This window comes from Lepidochelys olivacea (assembly GCF_965140295.1).
Source record: "Lepidochelys olivacea isolate rLepOli2 genome assembly, chromosome: 11".
NCBI classification, from domain to species: Eukaryota; Metazoa; Chordata; order Testudines; family Cheloniidae; genus Lepidochelys; species Lepidochelys olivacea.
Window position 1 is genome coordinate 26,031,126 of NC_140421.1, and position 13,260 is coordinate 26,044,385.

The 13,260-nt window shown below is 43.0% G+C and overlaps 1 protein-coding gene across 3 annotated transcripts in view; it reads left to right on the forward strand.

The window, feature by feature from the left end:
- Positions 1 to 13,260, forward strand: part of ACVR2A (activin A receptor type 2A) — a 115,702-nt gene that overhangs the window by 61,627 nt on the left and 40,815 nt on the right. For all 3 annotated transcript variants that reach the window (XM_084643233.1, XM_084643231.1, XM_084643232.1), the window contains exon 4: positions 690 to 844. In XM_084643233.1, the coding sequence (XP_084499359.1) occupies positions 690 to 844 (155 nt within the window). The remainder of the gene's footprint in view (positions 1 to 689; positions 845 to 13,260) is intronic.

Sequence of the window (13,260 nt, forward strand, 5' to 3'; positions counted from 1 at the left end):
ACTAAGAATCTGAACGCATGCATCTTAAGCTATATAATTGATTAAATAAATTTATATAGATATATTGTAACTTCCTAATTAGCAAAGAGAAGCATCACAGTGTAAAGGCTTTATTTCATTCAAGTCACTGTGTTTTTTAATGGTTAGTAACTAATGAGCATCCACTTTTCTTTAGGAAAACAACTAAAAAGTACAAATACAAAAGAAGATTACAATTAATATAAATTAAAATGTCCTATTTGCTGATTTATATCGTGATTTAAAATTGGTGATTTAAATAAACTCTGTAAAATGGTGCCTTGTGATATAGTTCCCAAAGTTTGAGCATCCGCTGTGTGAATTTATTTTTCTTGGAATGGCAGTTTTGAGGATTTATTTTAGGAATTGCATGAATATTAAACAGTTTGTGATGGATAAGAGGAAGGTTTTTCAAAAGCAACCAAGGAATTTAGGAACATAAGTCCTTTCAATGGAACATGAATTTACATGCTTTTGAAAATCTCTGATAAATCTTTAAAATCTGTATCTGGCTATTAAACTCTGTTATGTTGAATTAGGTTCCACCACTGTGTTCTGCTACTTAATGAATGTGTTCATTTCTTGTAGAACTTAATAATCAAGTTTAGACGTTGGATGCACTTGTTAAAATCTGTAATCACAGAAGATTAATTGTAACTTTTGTTCTTCAGCCACTTCCAATCCTGTTACACCTAAACCACCCTTGTTCAATACCCTGCTTTACTCGTTGGTGCCTATAATGGGAATTGCGGTGATCGTATTGTTTTCATTTTGGATGTACAGACATCATAAACTAGCATATCCTCCAGTACTTGTACCAACCCAAGTAAGTTGCTATATTGTAATCTTAATGTTTTAAAGATAGTGATTCTAAAACAATGTGGTGAGGGAGAAAGAGAGGATGTTTTTAAGTGATGACTGAAATCTATCTTCCTTTGCATACTGAAGCAGGTGCTTGGTTTTCCTTACGTAAGGAAACTTATCAAAATCAAGTACTGGTAGGTTAGGCTCTAAAATTATCAGAACCTAGTCAAGATTCAGTTCACCTTTTAACATTTTTAAAAAACAGAGTATGCTTTAAAAAACAAATTAAGTAAACATGTCCACATATCTATTTTAAACAGTAAAGACTCAATATTATGGGAAAATTGTGGGAAGTCCATGTTCAAATTGTTGCCTTGATGTGAATGGACTACCTATTCATCAGAGGGAATAAGATGCTCATGATCTACTCCGGTGGGGTGGAGTGGGATGGGATGTGTGTCTGTATGTGGTTTAAAAGTAAAAAAGGAGGATAAAAACTGGTAACTAGCAAAGCAGAGGTTATGAAAAAAAAATGAAGATTGGCTTAGACAGCAGTAAATAATTGAAGTACAGTCATTGGATTGTGTACTAGTTAGCTTGACTACTGCATGACTTGATTGACCTTCTTCCCATTTTCTCTCCTTTTGTTAAACAAGCATTTTGTGTCTTGTTTTAAATTAGTTCCAAATCCTGTAAACACTTCTGTATATGCTTTAAATGGAAAGTGTTTGAGGAACGTGATCTTGGACTGTAAGTTATTCAGGGGAGGAGGCTAGCTTTTTTTTTTTTTTTTAAACTGTGTATAGTCCTAGCATGATGGGGCCCCAATACCTAGAGTGCCAATCGGGTACTATTAAAAATTAAGTTAATGTTAATATTACTTTTATTTTAAGTGTGTGTGTGTGTAAGTAATATATTCTGGTCACAAAGGTGCCACCTGAGATCAGCACCTCATTAGGTATTATAAAAACAGTAAGACGGTCTCCCAGAGAGCTTACATCTCAAAAGACTGGACAGAGTGACAGAGAGGTGAAATCACTTGCCCAAGATCAAACATTGGATTGCTTTGCAGAGCTGGGAATAGAACCTGTGTCTTCTGACTCCCAGTGCAATGCCCTATCTGCTAGAATAGTGGTTCTCAAATTATGAGTCGGGACCCCAAAGTGGGTTGCGACCCTATTCTAATGGGGTCGCCAGGGCTGGCATTAGACTTCCTGGGGCTGAAGCCAGTGCCCAAGCCGCACACCCCAGGGCTGAAGCCAAAGCCCAGGAGCTTCGGCCCTGGTGGCGGGGCTGAGGTTACAGGCCCCCTGCCTGGAGCTGAAGCCTCTGGGCTTCGGTGCCCCCCCACCCATTGGGGCTTGGGCGAGCTCCAGCTTTGGTCCCCCCTTATTGTATTTCTGTTGTCAGAAGGGGGTCGCAGAGCAATTAAGTTTGAGAACCCCTGAGCTAGAATACGTTGCCTCATGGGTAACATTGATTAATCTAATTGTAAAACGCACTACTTTTTGGTAAGACCTAATCAAAACTTTACATGTTCTTGTGCTCTGCTGACACCACTTTGAACAGTACTAGAATTGCTACTTCTGCATATTTCTATAAATGTTAGTGGTTCACACACAGAGTGAGATCTGTTGGTTTGGTTCATTATTAATAGATGTGGGGGGGAATCAGTATTTGTCAAATGAGAAATTGGCGGGGGGGAACTTCTAATTCTAAAACAAGAATATTCATTTTCATACTTCAGAGAGAGTATTTCCAACAGCTCAGGATAATACCTACTGATACTTGGGCAGGTTCCATCATTGGGAACTACTAGCATGTATCTTTCCACCCACACAGAATCCCATTGTCCTCAATGGACTCCACACAAGTTTAAAGGTCCACTCTTAGCAGAGCTCAACATAGGATCAAGGCCAGAACTGATAATGCACTTGATGATGATTCTCAAAATCACTGCAAGAAAACAATTAGATATAATGGGTATTTGTACGCTATGTCATGTTCTCTTTATGCACGATGTCTAGATAATTTGATAAGAGTCCTCAATGAAATGTTTTGAAGAGTAAAGTGAAGCTTTCAACAAAATGAGAATGCGTCAATTTAATTTGCCTCTTCAGGGTACACTAACTTTGAAAATAGAGTGAGTACCTGTTGGATTTTTAAATTTGGTCTCTGCAAAAATTACCAAAGCAAAAAGATACATACCGTAACATTTAAACACCTGCTCCCTTTTTAAGTCTACCAAGCCAAATCTTTCTCTTCAGTTACATCCTTCCTAAAAAGAAAAGGAGTACTTGTGGCACCTTAGAGACTAACCAATTTATTTGAGCATGAGCTTTCGTGAGCTACAGCTCACTTCATTGGATGCATACCATGGAAACTGCAGCAGACTTTATATACACACAGAGAATATGAAACAATACCTCCTCCCACCCCACTGTCCTGCTGGTAATAGCTTATCTAAAGTGAGCATCAGGTTGGGCCATTTCCAGCACAAATCCAGGTTTTCTCACCCTCCACCCCCCCACACACAAATTCACTCTCCTGCTGGTAATAGCTCATCCAAACTGACCACTCTCCAAGTCTAAATCCAAGTTGAACCAGAACATCGGGGGGGTGGGTGGGTAGGAAAAAACAAGGGGAAATAGGCTACCTTGCATAATGACTTAGCCACTCCCAGTCTCTATTTAAGCCTAAAATAATAGTATCCAATTTGCAAATGAATTCCAATTCAGCAGTTTCTCGCTGGAGTCTGGATTTGAAGTTTTTTTGTTTTAAGATAGCGACCTTCATGTCTGTGATTGCGTGACCAGAGAGAAACAGCAGATTGGACTTCTACATAGAGTGCTTCCGCCGACGTGCACGGGCTGAAATTGTGGAAAAGCAGCATCACTTGCCCCATAACCTCAGCCATGCGGAACGCAATGCCATCCACAGCCTCAGAAACAACTCTGACATCATAATCAAAAAGGCTGACAAAGGAGGTGCTGTTGTCATCATGAATAGGTCGGAATATGAACAAGAGGCTGCTCGGCAGCTCTCCAACACGAGTTTCTACAAGCCATTACCCTCTGATCCCACTGAGAGTTACCAAAAGCAACTACAGCATTTGCTCAAGAAACTTCCTGGAAAAAGCACAAGATCAAATCCGCACAGACACACCCCTGGAACCCCGACCTGGGATATTCTATCTACTACCCAAGATCCATAAACCTGGAAATCCTGGGCGCCCCATCATCTCAGGCATTGGCACCCTGACAGCAGGATTGTCTGGCTATGTAGACTCCCTCCTCAGGCCCTACGCTACCAGCACTCCCAGCTACCTTCGAGACACCACTGACTTCCTGAGGAAACTTCAATCCATCGGTGATCTTCCTGAAAACACCATCCTGGCCACTATGGATGTAGAAGCCCTCTACACCAACATTCCACACAAAGATGGACTACAAGCCGTCAGGAACACTATCCCCGATAATGTCACGGCTAACCTGGTGGCTGAACTTTGTGACTTTGTCCTTACCCATAACTATTTCACATTTGGGGACAATGTATACCTTCAGATCAGCGGCACTGCTATGGGTACCCGCATGGCCCCACAGTATGCCAACATTTTTATGGCTGATTTAGAACAACGCTTCCTCAGCTCTCGTCCCCTAAAGTCCCTACTCTACTTGCGCTATATTGATGACATCCTCATCATCTGGACCCATGGAAAAGAAGCCCTTGAGGAATTCCACCATGATTTCAACAATTTCCATCCCACCACCAACCTCAGCCTGGTCCAGTCCACACAAGAGATCCACTTCCTGGACACTACAGTGCTAATAAACAATGGTCACATAAACACCACCCTATACCGGAAACCTACTGACCGCTATTCCTACCTGCATGCCTCCAGCTTTCACCCTGACCACACCACACGATCCATCGTCTACAGCCAAGCTCTGCGATACAACCGCATTTGCTCCAACCCCTCAGACAGAGACAAACACCTACAAGATCTCTGTCAAGCTTTCTTACAACTACAATACCCACCTGCAGAAGTAAAGAAACAGATTGATAGAGCCAGAAGAGTTCCCAGAAGTTACCTACTACAGGACAGGCCTAACAAAGAAAATAACAGAACGCCACTAGCCGTCACCTTCAGCCCCCAACTGAAACCCCTCCAACGCATTATTAAGGATCTACAACCTATCCTAAAGGAGGACCCAACACTTTCTCAAATCTTGGGAGACAGGCCAGTCCTTGCCTACAGACAGCCCCGCAACCTGAAGCAAATACTCACCAACAACCACATACCACACAACAGAACCACTAACCCAGGAACTTACCCTTGCAACAAAGCCCGTTGCCAATTGTGCCCACATATCTATTCAGGGGACACCATCACAGGGCCTAATAACATCAGCCACACTATCAGAGGCTCGTTCACCTGCACATCCACCAATGTGATATATGCCATCATGTGCCAGCAATGCCCCTCCGCCATGTACATTGGTCAAACTGGACAGTCTCTACGTAAAAGAATAAATGGACACAAATCAGATGTCAAGAATTATAACATTCATAAACCAGTCGGAGAACACTTCAATCTCTCTGGTCACGCAATCACAGACATGAAGGTCGCTATCTTAAAACAAAAAAACTTCAAATCCAGACTCCAACGAGAAACTGCTGAATTGGAATTCATTTGCAAATTGGATACTATTAATTTAGGCTTAAATAGAGACTGGGAGTGGCTATTTCCCCTTGTTTTTTCCTACCTCCCCCCCCCCCAGATGTTCTGGTTTAACTTGGATTTAAACTTGGAGAGTGGTCAGTTTGGATGAGCTATTACCAGCAGGAGAGTGAATTTGTGTGTGGGGGGGTGGAGGGTGAGAAAACCTGGATTTGTGCTGGAAATGGCCCAACCTGATGCTCACTTTAGATAAGCTATTACCAGCAGGACAGTGGGGTGGGAGGAGGTATTGTTTCATATTCTCTGTGTGTGTATATACAGTCTGCTGCAGTTTCCATGGTATGCATCCGATGAAGTGAGCTGTAGCTCACGAAAGCTCATGCTCAAATAAATTGGTTAGTCTCTAAGGTGCCACAAGTACTCCTTTTCTTTTTGCGAATACAGACTAACACGGCTGTTACTCTGAATCCTTCCTAAAGACACACTTTTCTTCTACAATGCCCAAGAGAAGTGAGTCTGTGGTAATTAATAAGTAAGCCCTGACGAATATTATAGCTCAAGCTCTCAATGAGAGTACACCTTTGTGTCGTGGACTGTCTGTTTTGTACAGCACTGGATGCAGCAATTCCAGATAGACAGTGACTATTTGCATGTAAAACTTAAATGTTTCAAATTGATATTGCTTGAACAACCTGTCAATACTCAATAATGACATTAGGGATTGGTGTATGATTAGGTTAAGCAACCAACACTCCACTTTCTTATCTAAAGTGCCTGTGTATGCAAAATTTAGATGGAAATCTCATGAAAATAGAATTTATCGGAATGTTGTATTTCTTACCACTTCCAGTCTGTCTGAACCTAGAAGAACAAAGACGTACAAAATTGGGGATTGTGGGTGAAGAAGTGGGAAAAGGCGGGTGAAACTATAGGAAGAGATAGGAAACACAGTATAGGGGGAAAGAGAAGTAACTGAAGGATTGGAAAGTGAAAAAGGGAACAAACACAGAAAACAATTTAGAAAGACATAAGCGATGATAAAGAAAAGGACAAGAGAAACAGAAAAAGGCGGCAAACAATATTTAAAAAAATATTACAACTTTGTTTCACAATAAACAATATCTGACTGTTTGGTTTTTAATTAGCATGCTTTTGGAGAATGCTGAAAGCCCAGGTATTTTTGTCAGTCGGGTTGGTAGATGTGTCTTACCTGGTATGACCATGTCAATGAACTATGGCGGGGTAGGTGGAGGTGGCTAGAATTAAGTTTGTGTCAATGACCTTAACTTTGTTTCCAGAAGGTGTATATATGTATATAAATATAGTGGAAATGTAACCAACAGTTAGAAGAAAATTGTAATGACTGAGATTAAAGTTTTTCTCTGTAATGTTAGCAATACTTAAATTATGAACTTTAACTCAGGTTTAACAGTTAATTTTGTTTTGTCTTGCTGCTGCTGTGCACAGATGTGATAAATTGGAAAACTGGATTTGTCATTGTAAACCTATTCCTCTTGTCAAAGTAGGCATGCTCTTACCTACTGAAATAAATATACTGTATGTTCATTTGTAGTTACCTTAGCTATCTACAACTTGATTGGCACCATAACAGTGCCAGACAAATCTCACTTCAGTTAAAATTAGGAACTTAGTACAATTTTTGATTCAGGGTTTTAATTTTGGAAATGGGTTAAAGCTTTTACCTTTTGCCTTTGGTTTTTACCTTTTGGTATTAGTATCTTACAATTAAAAGTAATATGTTTGTGGGGAGGGAAGGAAAGGTAGCATACCTAGTACAACACTTCTTGCCCATGTTTGAGCCACTAACTCTTTCAATTTCTTATTAATTTTATGTGGGACTAAAATGTAATTTATTCATGGAGAGATCCCCATATACAGACTGTTTAAACATTTCATCATCTGGGTGTATTGTTTATGCTGTTAACTTCATGCCATAATGTGTGTCTATAGTATGACCACATTAAAGCTTCTTTAGTTTTTAACTCTGATTTTCGTAACTGCTGTGCCTTTAAAATTATTTAAGTACCACAGGAATGTAGCTTTTGCTAAATTTTTGTAAAAACAAAAGCTAGAAAGGGCTGGTGTGGTATGGGGGGGGTGTCTTTTTTTTTCTTTTCCCCTCTTCAATTTGCCAGTTGTCGTACTGCAAATGTATATTTATACAAGTGCTTGATCACATTGAACAGGAATTTCATTTGACACTTTAGATGCGGTGTCAGTTTAAAAATTGTTCATGTAAAATGCTTCATTTTTAGTGTGTTTAGTGCTGGTGGAAAATTGCCAGAGGTATAGCTTTGGAGAGTGAAGTCCTATCCACAGAACAAGGTGTAGGAAAAAATGGCAGTTATCCAAGCTTCTTTCCACTACCCTGCTAATCCCTCTGTTCTGGGGAGAATCACCTCTGTAGATAACCAAATAGTTCAATCTCCATACTCATTCAGTTGAGACTACTGTCAAGGATGTCAAATAATACCAGTTGTGTCTGTGGTGTGACTAGTGTCATACCTAATAGATCTGAACATTTTACAGCTGAATAAAATGTCAAATTTAAACTTTCTGCAATAATGTAAAACAAGTTTCTCCATTCATTTGTACTAATCCCGACTTTTAACTAGGACAATTTCATACCTTTACAGTAGCTCCAGTAAGTAAACATTGGAATTTTTTTTATAGTTTATGTCCAGAATAAGAACCTCCTGTCTTGGAGCATAGGGTTTATTACTTTACTTTTAACTTTGTCAGAGGACATCATCTTAAAATCTAGTCATTTAAGAGTTAAAGGGTCAAGATCCTTGGATAACTGCACCCACATGCAGTAGTGACAAGTCAGAGTAATAGGGAGGGATTTCTGACTATAGGAAGGAAGTAGTTAAGAGGTGAATTCCCCTTAAAATTTGTACAGTAAGATTCTCTAATTTAAAAAGTGTATATAATTGTTCTTTGTATTTTTGCTGAAGGACTTAGTCTAAATTATTAGACGAGACCTTGGGGCTTGTCTACATGCACATTTAGTTCACAGTAGTCTGGGATATGAGTTTAGCCTGCCACAGACTAACTGTCCATGTGGACTCTGATGCTCATTAGCTATTTGTTAATGCTCTTTGATGTAGACCTCTTTGAATCGGGATTGAATCAAAGCTCTTTAATAGATTTAATGGACATGAGCAGGGTCCACATACACAGTTGGTATGTGGCAATCTAGTGAGGGTAGATTAACAACCCTGTTTGCCACAAACTAATTGTTTATGTAGAGAAACTTAGGCCTTGTCTATACTGGCAAGTTTCTGCACAGTAAAGCAGCTTTCCTGAGGTGTACACCTTGCCAAGCCACTTAGTGCGCAGAACCCGTGCAGTTGCAGGGCTGTAGAAAAACAAACAAACAAAAAAAACCACCCCGATGAGAGGCGTACAGCTCTCTGTGCTGGGGCTACAGCGCCACAGTGCCAATGTAGACACCCTGGTTGAGTACAGCCCTGCAATTGGTTTCTGGGAGGTGTCCCACAATGCCTGTTCTCATCTCTCTGGTCATCAGTTTGAACTCTACTGCCCTGCCCTCTGGTGACCAACCGTCATTCCCATCCCTTAAATTACTTTGGAATTTTGGAAGTCCCCTTCCTGTTTACTCGGTGACGTGTGCAGTGGTCTCAGCATATCTTTCCAGGTGACTATGCCTGCTCCATGCACAGGCGATCCCCTGCTTGGAGCAATGCTGTGCTGCTGGACATCAACATTTGGGGAGAGGAGGCTGTCCAGTCCCAGCTGTACTCCAGGCATAAAAATTATGATACCGATGGACAGATTTCACTATGCATGACAGAAAGGGGCCATGACCAGGACACACTGCAGTGCAGGGTCAAAGTGAAGGAGCTGCGGAATGCCTACCAAGGCAAACCACCACTCTGGTGCTGCGCCCATGAGTTGCCAGTTCTACAAAGAGCTGGACACAATACTCTGTGGCGACCCCATCTCCACTGCGAAGGCCACGGTGGATACTTTGGTGGTTCGCATGCCAGTCAAAAGTGGATCGAGCCAGGAGGAGGAGGAAACCTTGGACGAGGATGTGGAGGAGGAGGGGGACCCAGAGGCAGAGGATGACTCGGAGGTCAGAGCTGCATGCAGCCAGGAGCTCTTCTTTACTCCAGTGGAGGCTAGCCAGTCACAGGTGTCAAGAGGTTGGCAAAGTACAAACAGGAGAAGAGGCCCTGGTAAGTGGCTTTGATTTCTGGGAATCGCTGAAGCGAGTTGTTGGGCACAGGAGGGTTGCAGAAAGCGGGCTTGTGTCTGTATGATGCACGTACCACCATATGCCTAGTCTGAGCGGCGGAACAGGGTGTTGATTGACTCCCTCACTTCACGGGAATCTGCCATAGAGATCTCCACAAAACTCTCCTGGAGATACTGGGCAATCTGCTGCTGCAGGTTCTTTGGCAGAACTGCTTTGTTTCTTGCTGTATTAAGGTTAACTTTCCCGCACCACTCTGCCGTAACAGGCAGGGGGACCATTGCTGCATACAGGTGATCCGCATAAGGGCCAGGGTGAAAGCCACAGTCTCGGAGAAGACCCTTCCTTGATTCCCTACTCACCCTCAGCAGCGAGATCTTCCATAATGAACACAGCCTGTGGAAAATGTGGGGACAGGAATGATTATAAGTCCCCTGCCCCAGTGCACAGTATGGTCATGGAACACCGATTTCCTCTGCCCCTGCGGTTACTCACCATTTTGGGGGGTCTTGTGGCTCATGGCTGACCCCAGGCAAGCAGACAGTTAGTGACAGGTACGTGAATAGTGGCTGTGTTTTTAAATCAGTGGTCTGTGTGTTGCAAACAATACTGCTTCTGTTAAAGGTTGCATTTTGGCTTCACAGATATGACCCAGGGAGCCCAGCCTCCCTCTTTGTTATCGCCAGCTGAACGGCTGTGCAGAATTAGAAAGCAACCAAGGAAAAGTAAAGAGGACTTTTCTGCGTGATGTCATGATACACTCTGTGGCCGAAAAAAAAAGAATTGAAGGAGTTAGTGGAACAGTAAGAAGAGAGACCGAAAGGAGAACGTGGGGTGCCAGAAGAAAGTCACGGAGCAGCTCTAAAACATTATGGAGTGGCAAGCAGATACGTGCCAGGCACTACTAGCACTGCAAACGGAGCAGCTCCGCAACTGTCCTCCTCTGCAGCCACTGTCACAAAACTCTTTCCCATGCGCCCGTTAGACACTGCCATCACACTGTTGTTAATCTCCTGGTTCCTGTCTGTACCTGCGGCATTCCATTCCTCTCCCATCACAGTCCAGCACTGCGGACTCCCAGTACGCACTGCACTCAACACCTGCCCCTCTGTAGTTTAGCCCTGCTGAAGTTCGTTACCCGCTGCACTGTACTCCAAAGGAGAAGGTTGGATATGATACCTGGACATACGCAAATCTTTAACCGTCCCGGGACCCTCCCTTCCCCCATCTCCCTCAGTTCTGATGTGTATTTTTTGTTTGTCTCTCTCCTCTGGTTTGTTGTTTTTAATAAAATAATTGTGTTGATTTGAAAGCCATCTTTATTATATTAATTGAAAGAAAATAGAGCCCTGCAAAGCAACAGGCAGTTTTCTTAAACCTTCATAGTGCATCGTCTGCATCAATCACAATCACCTCCTAACATTACAAGCACTGCACTCCCAAGCATAGCAACAAATATTAGTGGCTTTCAGCTTCAAATTGCTGCCTCAAGGCATCCCTGATCCTTATGGCCCCACGCTGTGCCTCTCTAACAGCCCTGGTCTCTGGCTGTTCAAATTCAGCCTCCAGGGTCTGAGCCTCAGCGGTCCAACCTTGAGTGAAGCTTTCACCCTTCCCTTCACAAATATTATGGAGAGTACAGCACGCGGCTATAAGCATAGGAATATTGTCATGGGCCAGGTCCAGCCTCCCATATAGGCAGAGCCAGCGGGCCTTTAAACTGTCATTTCATTTTGAACTTGCTCAGCCTATTGTTTAACCACTCCTTGCTTCTGTCAAGTTGCCCCATATATGGCTTCGTAAGCCACGGCATTAAGGGGTAGGCAGGGTCTCCCAGGATCACAATGGGCATTTCAACTTCCCCTACAGTGATCTTCTGGTCTGGGAAGGAAGTCCACACTTGCAGCTTCCTGAAATGGCCAGTGTTCTGAAAGATGCGTGCATCATGCACCTTTCCAGACCAGCCTGGGTTAATGTCTGTGAAACACCTATGGTGATCCACAGGCTCCTGGAAAACCAGAGAAATATCCCTTCTGATTAATGTACTCGGTGGCTAGGTGCTCTGGTGCCAGAATTGGAATATGCATGACATCTATCGCCCCTCCGCAGTTAAGGAAGCCCATTTGTGCAAAGCCATCCACAATGTCACGCATATTGCCCAGAGTCGTCTTTTGGAGCAGGATGTGATTAATGGCCCTGCACTCTTCCATCAACACGAGTCCAACGGTCAACTTTCCCACTCTGAACTGCTTAGTGACTGATCGGTAGCAGTCTGGAGTAGCCAGCTTCCACAGTGCGCTTCTCCAGTGGCAGGGCAGCTCTCATTCTTGTGTCCTTGCGCCGCAGGGCTGGAGCGAGCTCATCACATAGTCCCATGAATGTGGCTTTCCTCATCTGAAAGTCCTGCAGCCACTGCTCTTCATCCCAGAAGTGCATGACAATGTGATCCCACCTCTCAGTGCTTGTTTCTTGAGCCCAAAAGCGGCTTTCCACTGTGGTCAGCATCTTCGTGAATGCCACAAGCAATCTCGTGTCGTAGCTACTACACATAGCGAGATCCAATGTCTAACGCCTCTTGCCTTTGTAGTTTAAGGAGTAACTCCACTGCCACTCGTGACGTGTTAGTGAGAGCTAGCAGCCTATTAGTCAACAGTGCGGGATCCACTCCTGTAGACTGAAGAGGCAGAGCGTGCATTACACAAACCATTGAAAGATGGCACCAACTGCGAACAGAAGCACAGGGAATGCTGGGATGCGAAGCAGTGCATCACGGGGAATTGTGATAGGACCAGGGATGCTCCCTGACCTCCTCTGCCTTGCTACAACTCTTAGTGGCAGACGAAGAAGAGATGCTCCATGGGAAAGCTTCCTAGAGTGCACTGCTCCGAATACCGCTGCAAGTGCGAACACGCTATTGCCCAGGCAGCTGACAGTGTGAACACACAACAGCAGTTTCACTTCAGCGCTCTCTGAGTGGCAGTGTAACTCTGCCAGTGTAGACATACCCTTAGTGTTGAGTTTGTGGTCTTAATATGAGTTCATTAGGGAGGGTCTAACATTTTACAAATTCCAGTATCCTGTCACATCAGAAGAAGTTTCTGCATAATTCCTGATGTGTTTTATAAACATATGCCAAATACAAAATTGGGATTAACTGGCTAGGTATAGTTCTGCAGTAAACAGTCTGAGGGTTATAATGGATCACAAATTGAATATGAGCCAATAGTATGATGCAGTTGTGAAAAAGATGGTCATTCTGGGGTGTATTAACGGGAGTCTTGTATGTACAACATGGAAGGTAATTGTGCTGTTCTGTTCTACTTAACAGTGGCCTCAGCTGGACTACTGTGTCCCTTTCTGGGTGCCACACTTCAAGAAATATGTAGACAAATTGGCGGGAGCCCAGAGGAAAGCATCAATAAGGATAAACCATGTCAAAATCTCAGCTACGAGGAAAATTTGTTTTTATAAAAACTGGGCATGTTAGTCTTGAGAAAAGAGTGAGGAGCTGGGG